Source organism: Dasypus novemcinctus, chromosome 11 (genome assembly GCF_030445035.2).
Source record: "Dasypus novemcinctus isolate mDasNov1 chromosome 11, mDasNov1.1.hap2, whole genome shotgun sequence".
In the NCBI taxonomy this organism is placed as follows: Eukaryota; Metazoa; Chordata; class Mammalia; order Cingulata; family Dasypodidae; genus Dasypus; species Dasypus novemcinctus.
The window spans coordinates 85,283,292-85,302,293 of NC_080683.1; the positions used below are offsets into that span (position 1 = coordinate 85,283,292).

General features: G+C 41.8%; 1 protein-coding gene across 4 annotated transcripts in view; it reads right to left on the reverse strand.

Moving 5' to 3' along the window:
* The window catches only part of PPIL6 (peptidylprolyl isomerase like 6), a 41,615-nt gene that overhangs the window by 3,462 nt on the left and 19,151 nt on the right, over nucleotides 1-19,002 (reverse strand). For 2 of the 4 annotated variants that reach the window (XM_004468399.3, XM_012529001.4), the window contains one exon: nucleotides 8,265-8,400. The exons of 1 other annotated variant lie outside the window; for it this stretch is intronic. In XM_004468399.3, coding sequence (XP_004468456.1) covers nucleotides 8,265-8,400 — 136 coding nt within the window. Of the gene's footprint in view, nucleotides 1-8,264; nucleotides 8,401-10,901; nucleotides 11,029-19,002 lie in introns of those variants that run through there. One more of the 4 variants, XR_009188011.2, reaches the window with a different exon arrangement.

Consider the following 19,002-nt stretch of genomic DNA (forward strand, 5'->3'; position numbering starts at 1 on the left):
GCTAGCTCCAGATGTGGCCACTTTGCTGTATCTATAGCCACCACAAGCTGAGCTGCCATCCTCTCCAGCCTGGCCTGCTGCCGCAGCCTCCTAGCTGGTCTCCCCACATGTGCTCTGGCACACCTCCAATCTGTTATCATTGCTTTAATGATTTCCCATTAGCCTTATGATAAAGACCAAAGGCCCTAACACGGCCACCAGGGCTGGCATGGTCTGCTCCCCAGGCCCTCCAGGGCCATCTTGAAGCCAGACTGGCTTCTGGGACCTCAAGAGCCCCATGCCCCATCCTGTCACAGCTGCCTGCCCTTCTTTTGCTTCTACCCACACTCCACTTCTTTGCTGGCTCACTTCCAGGTCTTCCTTCAGATCCCAGCTCAGTCATCACTTCCTTGGGGAAGTTTATCAGACCTCCCTGCTTATGTCCATTTCCCCCTCTCCCTTATAGCAGTTGTTATGGTTGAAACTTCACATTTGTATGCTGCTTTGATTGACTTCCGATTCTCCCACGAGGGCAGGGATGACATCTGCTTTTGTTCAGTGACTAGCACAATGCTTGGCCCATACTAGGTACCTTCAGCATCTGCTGAAAGCTCGAACAAAAGACAGTTCAGGGAAGTGGATGTGGCTCAAGTGATTGGGCTCCTGCCTACCACATGGGAGGTCCCTCATTTGGTTACTGGTGCTTCCTAAAGAAGACAGCAAGCATGGCGAGCTGACATCAACAAGATGATGCAACAAGACACAAGGAAAACATAATGAGAGACACAACAAAGCAGGGAGCAGAGATGGTTCAAGTGACTGAGTGCCTCCATGCCACATCAGAGGTACCAGGTTGGGTTCCTGGTTCCTCCAAAGGAAATAAGGAAGATGAACAGACACAGCAAGCACAAACAACGAGTGGGTGGGGAGAAATAAATAAATAAATAAAATCTTAAAAAAAAACCAAACAGTTCAAAGTTAGGCTAGTTTGGATTTCTGCAGACATTTGTTGGCAATAAGCTCAACCTCCTTGAGTGCAGCCAGACTTCTGGTGGTTCTTCAATTAGAAGAAGGCAGAATGGGTCAGAGAGAAGGTCCAAATAGGGCTGCTGCCCTCTCTGCCAATACTTGGGTTGGGCAGTGGCTAAGGGGATGTGCAATATCCCTTCTCTGAGACTTTACAGGAGTATGGCCAGTGCTTACACTGATGCTGCTCTAGCCAGCTCTGTCCTCTCCTGGGTTCTATTTTTGCCATCCCATCAGAAACCATGACACAGGGCAGTCCACAAGGTCTGTTCTGAGGATGAAGAGCAGGGGGTAAATGGACAGATTCACCTCTGCCCAAAACGGGTGTGAAGCCTATCCTCCAGATTCTTTCCACAAATACCGAATGAGCACCTACTATGTGCACTTCTCTACTGTGACAAGTGTCTGGGTACATGTATTAGTTAGCCAAAGGGGTATTGATGCAAAATACCAGAAACTGGTTGGTTTTTTAAATGGTGTTTATTTGGGGTAGGAGCTTACAGTTACCAGGCCATAACGCATAAGTTACTTCCCTCACCAAAGTCTATTTCCACATATTGGAGCAAGATGGCTGCCAATGCCTGCAAGGGTTCAGGCTTCCTGGGTTCCTCTCTTTCAGGGTCTTGCTTCTCTCTGGATTCAGGATTCCTCTCTTCCTAGGGCTTGCTTCTTCCTGGGCTTAGAGTTCCTCTATTTCTGGGGCTTGCTTCTGTTTCCTCAGTGAGCTTACATCCCAGGGCTCCAGCTTCAGGCTTCTGCATCAAACTCCAATATCAAAAACCCTCAACTCTGTCCTTTGCCATGTCTTTTATCTGGTGGGTGAGGACTCAACGCCCTACTGATGTGGCCCAATCAAAGCCATAATCATAACTTAATCACACCCAGGTACAGACCAGATTACAAACATAATCCAATATCTATTTTTGGAATTCATAACCATATCAAACTGCTACAGTACAAGAGGAGTGAGACCCTGTCCCTGTTTCAAGTTGTTCATATGCCAGAGAAGCCAAAGGAGACATTTGCTTTGGTAACCAGGGAGGCTTCTGACCTTAGCGTTGACCAGGATTTTGGCAGACTGAGGAGAGGGAGCAAGCTGAGCTGTAAAAGGTACAGCTGCTCCAAGAGGGATGAAATTCTGGTCTGACTGAAGCTCACTGACATGCTGACCACTTCCAAATCCACATCTCCTGGGACATTGCCACCTGAATGCCCTACAGGTATCTTCATCTTAAACACCACTTGCCCAACTGGAACTATGATCTCTTGAAATCCTCCTACTTGTCTTCTATACCTTGGTGAGTGGCATCAATCTTCCAGTAGTTTCCAAATCCTAGAATTTATTCTAGCTTCCCTGCCCAATATGGTAGCCACGAGGCACATAAACATATGGCTATTTACATTTGCATTTATTAAAATTAGATCAAATGTAAAACTCCCTTTCTTGGTCACAGTAACCACATTTCAAATGCAAAATAGCCAATGTAGCCAGTGGCTATCATATTGGGAAGGAGATTCTAGGGCTTTTCTGTCATCACAGAAAGCTGTTGGGTGCCACTGCTCCTCCCATGCCCTCACCCCCAACATTTAAGTGATCTTCAAGTCCTGCTGATTCTAACTTCTAGAGGTCTCTGCAATTTGTCCATTCATGCCCTCCATCTACGCTGTCAGTACCTTGGATCAGCGTTTTATCATGGCCTTGTCGTAGCTTCTCAACTGGCCTCTCTCCCTTCATTTTCACCCTTCACCAGTTCATTCATCACCTTTGCCAAGGAGATTGTTCTTAATTGAGAACCCAGACACGTTGCTCCCCATCTTGTGGGTGAGGCCCGAGCTTAGCAGCAGGGTACCCTCGGCCCTTGGAACCCGGGGCATTGCTACTCATCTCCAGCCTCCAGTGTCCCATCTGCCCTGAGCACCAAGCCCCAACCACAACAAATGGCCTGTGGACATCTCTTACTCCTTCACTCTTCCTAAGGGTTCTACACTCTTCCTAAGACTGATTTTACTAACTTTGATTTCAGCTTCTCTATCTGGCTAACTTCTACTTGCCGCTCAGTACTCAGCTCACCTTTTCAGCAAGTATGTGAGCATTTCTTACACAGATGGGATCGTGCAGGTTTGCATTTTGATCTTCTTTCCCTCTGAGGCCATGAGCAAGGCTGTGCTGTATGGGCTGATGCAGCCCCCCTTTGAAGGGCCTCCAGGGTCATCCAACTGAGGAAGAACAGGCTCTTGTACCAGAAACTAGAGCTTGCCAGGAGGGCCTGTCTCAGATAGGAGAGGAAGCTTCTGTTTCTCTCTGGGCCTTGCTAACCATGTTTGGGCTTCCAGAAGTCCAGATAAACCTGGGGGTGCTCAGAGATGAAAGGGAAGAGAAAGCATCCTGGGCAGCCTTCAGCTTTGCCTGAAGGAGTTACATTTTTTTTCAGATGATCTAGTTGCCTATTATTGTCAACTTTCTGTTTTTTCCCTAGTGTTCTGTGTGGTCTTTTTAAAATTTCCCAGTTGAGCTTCAGCTGTGACTTAAGGAGAAATTGACATTGTACATGGACTGGAACAATGAAAGGGACACAGTGCCTCCTGGAGGCCAGCCCAGTGGTGACAACAAAAATTAGTGAGAGGTTCCCCAAGAGAAAGGCTGATCCTGGAGGAAAGGAGTCATCAAAAACAACCCCCAGATATTGGTTCCTTTGAAGGCTAAAGAGACCCATGAGAGTTATGGCCATGGCCGATGGGGTTAACTACCAGGGCAGATGGCCCCTCATTGGAAATGGTGTTTATGTGTGATGAATCTGGACTCAGATGGGATCTCCCTTCATAAGACTTTCATGCTAATGTGCTGGAGGTGCAGTTAACGTTGGGATTTAAGATATATTTAGGGGATTTGAATCTCTGGACTGACAATGTGATAGCCAGGTCCTGAGCCTCAACAGACTCCAGCACCTACAATCTGATTTATTGGACTTACCACACTCAGCTAAGATGGAGTTGAAGAAGGACAATCACCACACCATGGAGCCTAGAGTGATTACAACTGAAAATGGGAGGATTGCATCCAGCATCCATGTGGAATTTGAGCCTCCTCTTGACATAGATGTGCAATGGACACAACCAATCCAATGTCCACATAGAAGAGGTGGTATTGGATTGAGAAAAGTGGACATGGTGGACGATGGGTATGGGGAAAGGCAGGAAGAGATGAGAGGTGGAGGTGTCTTTGGGACATGGAGCTGCCCTGGATGGTGCTTCAGAGGCAATCACCGGACATTGTAAATCCTCACAGGGCCCACTGGATGGAATGGAGGAGAGTATGGGCCATGATGTGGACCATTGACTATGAGGTGCAGAGGTGCCCAAAGATGTACTTACCAAATCCAATGGATGTGTCATGATGATGGGAACGAGTGTTTTGGGGGGGAGAGGGGGGGTGGGGAGTGGGGTTGAATGGGACCTCACATATATATTTTTGATGTAATATTATTACAAAGTCAATAAAAAAAAAAAAAAAGAATTGCAAAAAAAAAAAAACAAAAAAAAACTGCACAGTATCTTATTGTAGTTTTGATTTGCAAAATTGCCTTGCCACTGTACATACAGGGCAACACCTATGGCAGTGATGAAAGGCAAAACGTCAAAAACAAAGCTTTTTCATTTTTTTCATTTTTTGATACCCCAGTTTATTTTTACTTTATTTAATTTTTCTAAATTAGTATGTATTTTATACCTAACCTTTAAACCCATCACTATAATCCATTTTACTATTAAGGGAAACTGGCAAAATATTAGGCTTCATTTTTAAAGAAGTTTGGACCACAGAGAGGTTCAACTATGGCAGAGGAGAAACACTGGTGTGGGGTGTTATTGATGGGGGGCACATGGTTGGGAGGGAGTTCTCCAAGGCATGTATACAGGGTACATAAAAATGTTTGGATATCTTCATAGTGGTTACAGTTAAAAACAACAATTGAGGGAATGCTGAGTTCCTAGCCAGGGGAGCTCTATCACATTCCCCAATGGAACAGCAACAATCCCCCAAGTCCAACGGCAAAGACCAATAAGGAAGGAGGGTCCAACAATGAGCTCTTGATACTGATGACTATGCTTATGAGCCTGTGCGCCTGAAATATGAACTAGACCTAGAGATGCAGGGTGCCTAAGAGTTACCTCCTGAGAGCCTCCATGTTGGTCAAATGCGGCCACTCTCTAAGCCAAACTCAGCATGTAAATACATTACCTTCTCCCCAGCATGGAACATGACTCCCAGGGATGAGCCTCCCTGGCCCCGAGGGATTACTACCAAGCACCAGACGATGATGTAACTAGAAAAAGACCTTGACTAAAAGGGTCAACTCAGACCAGCAGAATATCTCAGACTACATGTAATATCAGATGTTAAAAACTGCTTTTTGACCTTGAATAAAAGGGGGAAATATAAAGGACAAATGAGTTATATGGCTATGAGTCTCCAAAAAAGAGTCAGGAGGTCATCAGAGGGGTCGCACTTATGCATACCTCAGCAAGGTCCCAGAGCCAACCAAAGTAGATACACCTCCAGGTATTGGTTCTCCTGAGGACTACAGAGACCCACAGGTTCTATGGTCATGGCAGATGGCTCTGGAGTTCAGTGCCATATCAGTTGGCCCTACTTTGGAGTTTGTGTTCCTGAGTGTGATGGAGTTGGACTCAGATGTGACCTTTATACACATGCCTCTTTTGTCTCCTTTACTGGACCTGCAGTTGGAGCTGGGGTTGGTGTATACTCAGGAAACCTGAATCTCTGGACTGTCCATGTGACAGCCAGGCCCTGAGCCTCAGGAGACTTGCACCTCCTACCATCTAGTTTATTGGACTTACCCCGGCCAGCTAACAGGGAGGTGAAGAAGATCAACCACCACACCAGGGAGCCAAGAGTGCCTACAACTGCAAGCAGGAGAATTGCATCCATCATCCATGTGGAATTTAAACCCCCTCTCAATATAGAGGTGGAGTGGACATCACCATCCCAGGGTCCACAGGATGGAGGAATAGAGTATGGATTAGAGTAGACTTACTGATATTCTATTCTGGAACCACTGTGATTAGTAATGGAAAAAAAATGTAGCACTGATATGGAGAAAGTGGCCATGGTAGCTGCTGAGGGTAGGGAGAGGGAAGAAGAGATATGATGTGGGGCATTTTCAGGACTTGGAGTTGTCCTGGGTGGTGCTGCAGGGACAGATGCTGGACATTGTATGTTCTGCCATGGCCCCCTCAGTGGGCTGGGGGAGAGTGTAAACTACAATGTAAACCATTACCCATGTGGTGCAGCAGTGCTCCAAAATGTATTCATCAAATGCAATGGATGTGCCATGATGATGAAAGAGGTTGTTGATGTGGGAGGAGTGGGGTGAGGGGGGTGGCGGGTATATGGGGACCTCTTATATTTTTTGAATATAACATTAAAAAAATAATAAAATGAAGAGAGAAAAAAACAAAACCAGATGGAAAATCTTAGAGGAGAAAGATGAGAAGACAAAAAGAGAAATAGATACGGGAGATCACATAGCAAATGGACACAGACAGCAAAAACAGCAGGGCAGGGAGGGGGAGGGGAAGATAAATAAACAAACAAACAAACAAACCCATACCAAGCACTCCTCCACTCCACTGCCATCCTGTAAGAATCTGGGGTCAATCTGACCAGCGAGGAAGGAGGGTGTTTTCTTTCCCCTCTCTCCTGTATGACAACGCACCCTTCACAGAACGTGCATAGCTCATGGCTCCCTGCCTTGTACTGTTAGTTTTCTGACATGTCTTTCCTATTAGACTAAAAGCTGCCAGAGAAGGAATTGTGCCTCATTGTTTTTTTCCCAGCGCTGGGCACCACGATAGGCACAGAGCAGGCGCTTAGTAAAATGCTGGCTGAAAGAATGAGTCAGAAGGATGGCAGATGTGCAGGCCAAAAACAGAAGGGGCGAGATACTGAAGGACCAGGAAGGCCACTCTAGACTTTAGTTTCTGTGCTTCTGGGGTGAATGGAAGTGGTAATGGAGGCATTAAAAGTTTAAAAGTAGTCAGATTTGTGTTTGAGAAAGATGCCTTTAGCAGAGAAAGAAAGGATCAACTAAGCAGTTGGTAAAGGGTGGAAAGACTGGCAAGACGATAGGAAGATCTTTAAATGCTCCAAGAAATGGCAACAGTTATTTGGATTTAAAAGTAATTCAGGTATGCATTTTCACAACCAGAATACAGTTTTATTTAGGACCAGGGAAACTGAAGATAACACATTAGTTTAAAATATGTATCTACCAATATAAAATCATCTCCTTAAAAAAATTACCCTTTGGATGAAAATATGCTTCCAACTCTCTCAAACTAGGAATATCACCGAAACAATCACACAGAAGGAGTATTTGTGGTTAAAATTGACACTGACATGAAATTTCTTCATGGGCTAAAGAGTCAATACCTAGCTTATGGGCTGGCTGGAGTAATCTAATAGCTATTCAGCAAAATTCTAAGCACTTTATATATCATTTCAGGAAGGATAAATTAAGCTTCATCTTATATTCACTTCAGTAATTAGAGATATGAAAAATATGTTCAACATCCATTTTAGGTCCACATGTCAATAAATATCATGCTAAGAATATTCTTACAATTATTGTTTGAGATATTTCCATATTTAAAATTGTTTAGTAAAAAGAGCTACTTGTAATTTGGATAGTTTTCATTTCACTCTCCATGTTGTTCAAGGACAATTACTAAGGTTTTACCTCCTCACTATCTACGTCTAAATATATCTACATTATTAAACACCATGATATGATTTATAGTAATTAAGAATTAATAATATCCTTAAGGTTGAAGACAGAAAGATGGTTGGGTGGATGGACAGATGGACAGATGGATAGATAGATCAAGAGATAGATAGATCATTGTAACGGCTGTACCCAAATGGTCTGTTTTCAGAAAGCAAGTTTCTTGTGAAATACTGATTTCTAAATATGTTTCTCATCTTTTTTTTTTTTTTTTTTTTTTTTTTTTTTTGAGGTACTGGGGCTGGTAATTGAACCCGAGACCTCTTATCTCTTATGTGGGAAGCTGGCGCTTAACCACTGAACTATATCGGCTCCCTCTCATTTATTATTTTTTTACTTTTTGCTTTTAAATCCTATCTTTAGCTACCCAAAGACTACACACTATACTTGCCTAAATCTTTCCAATCACATTTTACACACAGGAATATTATATAGACAAGCATACAATGTACGTACCCAAAAGCCACGTATTTTCTATCTAGGTAGGGAGCTGGTTGTAGTGTGATATAGAATTGTGACCCATTGCTGTGACGGCCTTTGTTGACCATTCCAAGAATTCCCCTTTTATTATGAGGAACTGAAAAGTTTTCATCTAGGAAAGACAATAATCAGTAGGTTATTGAACTGTTTCTATTATTTTGTTTGATTATAACATGTAAGGCACAAATAGAACCCTTGGTAACAATCTGAATCTTATTTATTGATACATTCCAAATTGTAAATATTCTGTTTCAGATTACTTTCACTAAGGGGCTGTTAAAAAAGATAAGCTGTAAAATCTTATTAGAACCATTTGAACACGTATCTTTGGTTTATAGTTAGCATAACTAAAAACAAGTGTGCTAAAAGGAAGTATTTAGTAAAAGGAAGTATTCACTCTTTAAAGGAAGTATTTAGTCTTTAAGAATAAAGGGGTTGTTGATGTGGGAGAAGCAGGGGGTTGGGGAGTGGGGTACATGGTAACCTCTTACATTTTTTAATGATAACGTTTTGTGTGATTTATTTATTTTAAAAAAACAATAAAAAAAGATACAGAAAATTAAAAAAACAAAAAACGATGGACAGCATACCCTAATCCTCCAAGAGAATTAAATCACCTAATAAAGCTTCCCTGATTTGTCTCATATATGCCAACTGGCACAGACCCTGGAGTCCTGTACACCGCACCCCCCTAAAACAGGGGACTCCTGGGCAGAACTTGGTATTTCATTCCCTTGAGAATGCCCACCTTATACTCTAAAAGTGTATTTCTGTTTTCTTATTTTACACCCCCCTTCAATAAACTCTCTGCTTGCCTAAAAAATAATAATAATTTAGAGGTCAGCAAACTTTCGCATGCTGTTTTGGCAGCAGACTCAAACACCGCCTCTGAGAATTCTTTCAAGTCTGATCCTTCCTCTACATCTTATTGTAGTCCTTAAGTACATAATTATTACTTGTAGTTATTTGTTTATATTGTTGTTTCCTCTCTAGTAGATGAAGGCAGGGACCTGGTCTCATTGTAACTGTTGCCCCAGGGCCTCCAAGCACTGGACTTGTCACATGTGTGTCCCTAAATGTTGATGATAAAAGGAAATTAATTTATGCTTATTTTTAGCAGTCTTTAAATAAGTTCTAATCTCAAACCTTATATGGATTGACCAGAATTTATGGGATGCCTTTTTTTTTTAATGTAAATTAATAAGTAAAAAGAATTGAACAGTGCTTATCATGGTTACCATTTTCAAGAAATACCATTCCCAGCGTGAAATAAGATTTGCCTCCAAGTTCAAATACAAAGAAGGAAGTGGTAGGAGAAAAATTAAATCACTTAAAAAAATTCTGAGAATAGTTGAGAGATAGGAGTACTAACTGTCAATAAGATTACTAAACTGCAATTGATGACTATTCCTGTTACATAAGCAAATCACAATTATATCTGTGGTGGTTACTTTTAGCTTGTTAAAATGCAAACTGAATAAAGACCTTTGAAATCTTAAGAAATGCAAATGAGACATTTTTGTACAAATGTATCTACATAATTACATCCACACTCCATATTCGTTTTCTGTGGACTATAGAAATAATCCATTCATTTCACAGCAAATCAGGAGGAATGGAAATTGGCCCAAAGCAAAGATTCAGGGAGTTTTTAACATCTGAAAATAGTATTTTGTCATTGCTTTTGGATACGATGAGTAATTTTTCTTGAATTCTGTAAGTAGCAGGAAAGAAAATGTATAGAGTTGAAACATTTTTACCCAAAAGTCTATGATTATGGGGGAACTTTTAAAGCAGTTCATCATAAATACCTGTATTTTTAAAAGGCAACCCATGTGAAAGCCCATGTGCAAAAAAGCTGAAAGGGCCCAGAGCCTTCTCATCTGCTGAAGAGCTCTTCAGGACCCCATGGGACAAGTAGAGGGCAATCCGAAAACCACTGCTTGAAAGGTTGTTTTAAAATGTGTAGGTTGACCTTGACTTGCACGTTTTAAATGTATGGAATTGAAGAAAACGTGTATGAAAAGTGAATGACTGTTATCAATTCTGTAAGTACAGATGTTTCTGGGGACCTTGGGGCCCTAGGCTGAGGGAGCCCACACAGTGGCTCCTGGGGAGCGTCCAGCCCTCGCGGGGTTAGCCTTCCTTCCCCTTCCTGTTCCCTCCACAGGCACTGGCGGGGCCTTTGCTAGAACAACAAGTCGTGGTGACCCTTCCCATATAAACCTGACATGACCTGTAGTTTTAGGCACATTAGGACGGGGACACTGGAGCCCGTTTCCCAGCACTAGGGTGGTCGGGAGGTGCCCACCTGGGGAGGAAAGTGGGCCGCCAGCCACGCAGCAGCCTGCTGCTCACTAAGTCAATGGCACAATGGGGTTCAGAAGAACAATTTTATTTTAGAGGGTTTTACTGAAAAATGGCCCACAAGTAACAGTATTAAAGTGGAGAATGGAAATTCCTAGTATTAAAATGGAGAATGGAAATTCCTAGGTTTCATTCAACAGTTGTTCAATCTGCAAACATTTACTGAATGCCTACTACTTCCTAAGCACTAAGGACTGGGCTGAACACTTCTGAATTGTAGAAAAAATTTAAATTTAGGCTACTCACATAATTGATTTTCTTGGAGGCAGGGGGGAAAACCTTGATCCTTAAATCAACTGCCATTTTTCCTTTTTTCCCCATTAAAATGGTCTGGGTGGGATAATAACTACTGGTGATTAATCTATGAGCAACTCTGAATGGAAAAGAAAATTTTAGACAATCTATAAGATATGTTTTGAAGTAAGGAGAAACAAAAATGGTTTTCTGATAGCTGAGAAAAAAGAAAAATCTAAATTTGAGGACTGACTAAACCAGCATAATTAATAATAATCGTATTTTTAGTTCATGATAACTGAAGCATGGACTTTTAACAGAGTAAAAAACTCTGAGGAAGTCTACAGGGTATGGTAGAAATTCAGCATCCTCCCCTTTCATTGCCTGTGACCCATGAGTTTCTGCCTGCTATGGCAATTACAGGAAGACACAGAGCAATAGTTCCTATTCTGTGGTTAAAACTGGCATCATTTATAACATACAACATTGAGGAGGAAATGTAACCTTTTTGCTTAATACAGAAAGCAGGGTTTGTATGCTGATTAAAATCACTTTCCTGCATTTATTTAAAACAAAGCTGATTTGGATGCTTATAATCGAAGCAATTACTACAAGTATGGGAAAACTGCCTTGAGATTCTCTCTCGCAAAAAAAAAAAAAATCAGACAACTTGGGAAATTTCCATATAATTTTCTCAGGACAGTTTTTGTTTTCTTTATTTCAGGACAGTTTTATAAAGTCAGATCTGATCTGAGTTCTGCAATATCTATTTTTTTTAACTACTGCTTTAATTTTAATATAATTTTTAAGAAGAAAGGTATTCACCATTTATTTGTTACATAAAAGTAAATGAAGTGTGCTGCCTTGCATTTTTAAACTGCTGCTTTAATAAATACATAATTTTGAAACACGATTGCACATGTGATGTTAGGAATGAATAATCAAGTTTTCATCAATAGTAGAATGGATACATACTTGTGGTATATTCATAATATTAAACTATAGTGAAAACGAGAAAATTACAATGAGAATATGCACAGCATGGATGAATCACAGGAAGTGATGAACAAAAGAAACAAGGTGTAATAGTAGGATTCCATTTATATAAAGTTCAAAAATAGGCAAAATTTAACTGTTGTTTAGGAATGCATATGAGGTTGAGCAAGGAAAAAGTCAGGCTAGTGGTTACCTCTAGGAGGGAGATGGAGTTGAAACTGAGGATGGACAGATTGGTGGGAGAGCTTCTGGCTTCTGTCACGTGGAAGTTTATTTCTTGACAAGGGTGGTGGTAATATGGAGATTTACTTTATAATTTTTGTAAATGTACATATGCACTTGTCTATCTGTAGGCTATATCTCACAGTTTAAAAAGATGAGTAGCCCTTAAATAATCTTCAGTTCTTGTTTCTAACAAAAAGTACTTCTGTATAACTTTCAATGGTCATTCGTTATTGAATACTGACAGTGCATCGGGTTCTGTGCTGTTTATGCTCCCTTTACTTAAAGCCAAGGTGCTCTAGGAATTGGACAGATGGATTTCAAGTGCTGTCGCTATTAGCGCATTAGATGGACAAGCTAATATTAAGAAACTGGTCTCCTTAATGTAACAAGGATAACAAAGTATTTAAAATATATATTAGTGCATTTTTCCTTTTGTCTTTTCATATAAATGACCTTTTCCCTAGTCAGCCAAGCCATCTATGTACATTGGTTGGTGGGGAAGACTAGGATTATTATTACATGGAGAAAGAAAGGTTTAATATTCAGCTTCTAACATTCAGATAGGATCTGTGAAGAAGACAGTATGAGAACCAGGCATGGTTGAGAGAAAGGATTTTCTAAACACCGCTAGTTCCCATTTAACCAGGAAGGGCCAACTCTGAATGACTCACTTAGTCCCTCCCATGAACTTTCTTGCATTTATCATGGCTAAGTCAAGCGTTTGCCACCCTGGGCTGGAAGGAGGATGATGTAATGTAGGTGGTGTAAAAGCAAAGTCCTCCCCTTGAAGGGACTGTGGGGAAAAGAAGGGAGAGGAGAGTAAAGCAAATGGTTAGATAAGTACATCCCAGGGAGTGAGGGAAGTTGAGGGGACAAGGGAAGAGAGATGTCCTTGTCTGGTTCCCTACAAGACAGCTCTGCAGGGGAGCGCTCCAGCCAACGTCATTAAAAAGGCTGAATGACGTGATGAGAGTTGCACTCCTGAGCCTGCCTTCCTTGTGGCAAGGACATTGAGTTGAGAGCAGAAGAGCCTTCCATGGGCCTTCACAGGGCTCAGGTGACTGTACAGTGACTGCAGGGTGCAGGGCCTGGGTCAGGGTCCAGCGGTCACTGGCAGAGGCTCAGAGCCGTCTGCAGGGCCCTCGAGAGCTGCGGGCAGTCAAGGCAATAGGAAGGGCAACCTGTTCCAGCAGAATGCTCAGATCAAGACTTGCTACCAGGTCACAATAGCCCCTCCCCTCCGGCACATCTGAAACGCCCCTGGCCTTCGGTGGCCCCAGTTCAGCTGAACCCTCCTGGCCCCTGCATGACTGCAAATTTCTGCTGACAGAATCACTCATCAAGCTTTGTCTGCTTCCATCATTAAAAATGCTCCCTCTAGTAAATCATTAAAAAAAAAAAAGATATTACCATGAATCATAAACAATACTCCATAATTCATTTAAAAAATTAGACTACCATGAATCATAAAAAAAGACACTGTGAATGATAAAAAAAAATGGCACTACCATGAATGATTTTTTAGAAATGGTGCTACCATGAATCATAAAAAAAAAAAAGCCCCCTCTAATACCGTGTCACAGGGCTCTGTCCTAGAGTGATGTGGGCACACACCTCTGTTAACCTATCCTGTTCTTCAAGGCAAGACAAAGAGGTGGCACAAATTCCATAGCACTTCAATACTGCAGCTTTGCCAGCACTCCCTTGAGGCAGTTCCTGGGCTGCCACCAATAAAGAGTGTAAATAGTTTGATATAAAGTTTAAATTATTACATTAGTTAATGTTTTAAACTGAATTGGACCAATTTTAATGGTTTTCCCCAACTACCCAGTAGAGAATAAAAATGGTTAGTCTTTCTCTGTATATACGAACTGTAGTCTTGTTTGTGAAACCTTATTTCATTAGAATGGGACAACTCATAGACAACCTAGTAGATGGAATTTGCTTGAGAAGAGGGAAAAGTTATTGATTTGTCTCTTTTGTTTTCTATTGGGAACCAGATTAAAACAAGACAGTTCTTCATTTAAAAAACACTGAGCTCTAAATTGACTGATTTATAAATTAATCCACTTACTTGAAATATCATTTGTTCATTCTTTTTAATTTACTATGTTAGCTTGAGAAAGGTAAATTTAAAAAAAGAAAAGAACTATTCAGTTCTGGATAAGCCTAGTCCATCCAGGATCCCATTCCAAAGGGTTTTGTTGCACGTTACCAAAAGAAACTCATTTTAAGAGCTTTTCACCTAAACAGCATTCCATGACATAAGTCCTGCAGATAAACTTCAATAATGTTCTGGTATACTTCATTTTCCACAAATTTATGTATAAAATTAAGTTATTAAAATTGTTTAATTCTATTAATTATAAAAACAAAGTATTAATAGATGAGTATTATTTTAGGTAACCTCTTAAACCTAAGAAAAGGTATGTTGTTTATAATCTAATAATAGGAATGAGGAACCTCAATTTCATCCTTCAGTTTTGAACTTGAAGTTTGTTTTTTTAAAGATTTATTTTATCTCTCCCCTTTCCCTCCCTCCCCCACCCCCCATGTGTTCTTCTGTGTTCGCTTGCACCCTCGGTGGCACTAGGAAACTGCGTGTCTTTTTTGTTACGTCATCTTGCTAAGTCAACTCTCCGTGTGTGCAGCGCCACTCCTGGGTGAGCTATGCTTTTTTTCACGTGGGGTGGCTCTCTTTGCAGTGCGCACTCCTTGTGCATGGAGCACTCCATGTGGGGCATCCCTGCACAGCAAGGCACTCCTTGTGCATCTCAGCTTTGCACGTGGGCCAGCTCATCACACTGTTCAGGAGGCCCTGGACCCTCCCATATGGTAGGTGGACACTCTTATCAGTTGAGCCAGGTCTGCTTCCCTGAACTTGAACTTAAAAGGCAACGCAGCTAGGGGAGCGGATGGGACTCAAACAGCTGGGCACCCATCTCCCACATGGGAAATCCTGGTTTGGTTCTCAGTGTCTCCTAAAGTAGACCAGCAGTCAACGAGCAGACATAATGAGCAGATACAACAAGCAAAGACAATGAGCAGACAGACAAGGGAACGATCTAATGGGGGAATGGGGGCAGGAATACAACCCAGCTTTGAGTTTAGAAGCAATGTCTGATGGGCCACAGGGTGGAGATGTTATTCCATCAGGCAGTACAATGAGAGACCACATTCCCCAATTTTCAGTAAGAGATTTACTCTATTGAATGAAAAGAGAGAATTTCAAGGAATAGTCTACTTCCAAACTCTGAGAATTGATCAACTTTATGAGAGGTTGTGGCAGTTATTTAAGAACAAAGTAGAGGGAAACGGACTTGGCCCAGTGGTTAGAGGGTCCATCTACCACACGGGAGGTCTGCGGTTCAAACCCCGGGCCTCCTTGACCCGTGTGGGGCTGGCCATGCGCAGTGCTGATACGCGCAAGGAGTGCCCTGCCACGTAGGGTGTCCCTCGCGTAGGGGAGCTCCACGCGCAAGGAGTGCGCCCCGTAAGGAGAGCCGCCCAGCGCAAAACAAAGTGCAGCCTGCCCAGGAATGGCGCCGCACACACTTCCCGTGCCACTGATGACAACAGAAGCGGACAAAGAAACAAGATGCAGCAAAGAGACACAGAGAACAGACAACCGGGGAGGGGAAGAATTAAATAAATAAATAAATCTTTTTTTTAAAAAAAGAACAAAGTACAGTGGTTATTTTTAAACCAGTGAATCAGGGCCTTGACTTTTCCCTTTTCTCTACAGATCTATGTCTTTCTTCTTTCTGTCTGTCCTTCTGAGCTCTCTGTCTGTCTTTGGGGGAGGACATGAGTCCAAAAGCATCCTGGACAAGTCATTTGAGCTGAATCTCTTTTTCCCCTTCTGTAAAAAACGAGGGTAACAGCCCAACCCTGCCCACCTTAGATGATTTTTATCTGAATCAAATGATATTATATGTAAAAAAGAACTATGTTAACACTAATTAGCTCTATATACATGAGATATTACTATAGATAAATGTTCTTTTTTGCCAGCTGTCTCTTTCTTTGATCATCTGTCCACCTCTGTATTTCTCAATCTTTCCAACTCCTTCTTTCTGCCTATTTACAATGCTCTCTAAGCTTCCATGAAGTTCTAAAATTCAAAAGCTATACATTTTTAGAAAAGTATTGATTAATGTAAACTGCCCTGCTATTCCTAATATAAAGAGTAAAGTGTGATACATTTCGTGTATAATTTTTAAAACCAACTAAATCAAGCTGCTTTGCACTCATGACAGGAAAACCTACCCTATGGTCATAAATGGCACGGATAGAAGGGCTAGGCCTCTCTTGAGGTTTATTTAAACAGAGCAGAATCCACTAGAGGGATTTTTACCCTCTCTCTTTGGTGAGGCCTAAATGGAGGAGTGAGACAAGTGGTAGATAAATAGGCTTGATTTGGAGACCATTCTCTTGTGAGCGTTTCCCCCAGGGAAAAAGCACAAGCAGAACCTTCAGGAATAATCCACACACAAACCAGAAGATGAAATGTGCCCAAGCAGAGAGGCTATTTACTTAGGGCTTTAGAAGGTATAAAGTGGATTCAAAACAACGCAAAACAACTTTTCTGGCGGTGGACTTGGCCCAGTGGTTGGGGCGTCCGTCTACCACATGGGAGGTCCGCGGTTCAAACCCCGGGCCTCCTTGACCCGTGTGGAGCTGGCCCATGCACAGTGCTGATGCGCGCAAGGTGTGCCCTGCCACACAAGGGTGTCCCCCACGTAGGGGAGCCCCACGCGCAAGGAGTACTCCTCGTAAGGAGAGCCGCCTAGCGCGAAAGGAAGTTCAGCCTGCCCAGGAATGGTGCCGCACACATGGAGCGCTGACACAAGATGACGCAACAAAGAGAAACTCCCGTGCCACTGACAACAACAGAAGCAAACAAAGAAAATGCAGCAAATAGACACAGAGAACAGACAACCGGGGTGGAGAGGGGGAAGGGGAGAGAAATAAATAAATCTTTAAAAAAAAAAACTTTTCCCTTTTTTTTTTTTTTTAAAGGAGGAGGGCAGGTGTAGCTCAGTCATTGAGCACCTGGTTCACATGCACGAGGTCCAAGGTTCAATTCCTGGCCTCCCAAAAGAAAAAAAAAAAAGGAAAAGATGAATCCATTTTTAAAACAATCATATAATTAAATTATGTCATTTTTCATTCTTTTAAATTCATGCCATTAAGCTCAATAAAAACGAGTTTTATGATCATCACTTCTTTTATTCTTTTTTTTTCTGGAATATTTTCATAATTATTTCATAAACTGCAGTCCATAGTTTACATTAGGGTTCACTCTTTGTGTTGTATAGTTCTATTTTGAAAACATGCATACAATCTTAATAATTTCATCTACTTTCAAGCCGAAGCTTCGGGTTTTAATTCTGTATCTCATGGAGACAGAGCCCAAAGAGACAAAAGCTGAGGAAGGTCTGACCCTCAAATGTAGCAACGTTCCACAGGGGGGTCAGTGAAGGAGAGAAACCCTTGCTTTAGCAGTATGAGTATGGGCAGTATGAATATGAGCCAGGCTCTCTAATAGTCACTCATTTTTCCTTTTGGAACATTCCTCCTTCCCACTAGATTGGTTACCGAAGTTCCAAATCTGTGCTGCCAGGCAAACTAAGGAATGTCTCACTGAATACACTGGACCTCTGGACACCAGTCAGCGTGCAGGCTGACCAGAGGGCAGCAAGGTCTCCATCTGGAGACTAATCCCTCAGCAGCCCAAGGCTAGGAGTAAGAGATTACAAATGGAGGCACAGGGGTATCCAGACAGGCAGGTGAGGATCTGCCCATGGATGGAATTAGCCAAGAGATCAGTTTCCTACTGGACAGAGGCCCGAGTTCTTTCTAAGACTGTGTCTCCAAGCAGAAAGAGAATCTGGTAATGACTATGGGGTGGAGAGAGGTGTGGTAGATTCTCATTAGGATTAAGGAAGACAAGAAAGCTTGTTCTAGGAATGTCCTTTTCCATCTGCAGTGTCTTATTCTGAGACCCAGCTCGAAAGCTACCTTCTCTGTGCTACCTCCCCCAACTTCCCCAGGCAGTTTTTCTTTCACACAGCATTCTATTCCTTCCTCTGTAACAGCGAGTGGCACGGCACCTGTAGTTTATCTGTTTAAACATCTGTCTGAATGAAAACACTAAAATCCTTGAGAGTAGAAACTTGGACAGATTGATATAGCCTGTGCATAAATTCAAAATTGTTTCCAAGTGTACCGAGTCCCTAAAAGTCCAAATAAGCAATATAGGCCCTATAGTCTTTGAATGTTCAGAAAGGATGTAAGACTGAATGTGTATTCAAGGTTGCATCCAGACGGAATGTGGAAGATATGCTAAATCCAAGCTGGCTTGGAATGTGGGGAATATGTGTTAAATCAAACACATCTGGAGGAAATAACCTATCTGATACTCAGATAAAACACTGAAGAAACTAACAAAAAGTCTGTTTGCATACAATCACCGTTTGTCTCCCTAATCCTATTTCCTCTGTATAAAAAAGTCTGAAAAAGGCTATTCGGTTATTATTAGGACAAGAGTCCCAAGTCTGGCCAGTTGAAATAAATCAACTTCCTTCTCAGAGTTCTTGTGTCCTGGCCTTCAATACCGCGCACACCTGATTTCTCTACAACAAGATCATCTTTCTTTTCTAGGCATCTAATAAATGTTTTACGAATGAATAAATGAATGATGTCACTTGTATGTTTTCATTTGATAAAGCTATTTCCACTTGAATTTAGAAGGAATCTAGCTATTACTTTTCCTTTTCATTCTGACCATCAGTTCAAAAAGTTGGTTTAAAAAACAACCTCTTTATTGTATTAAAATAAAGATACAAAAAAAAAAAGCCACAGAAAACTAATGTATGTTTAAAGTTAT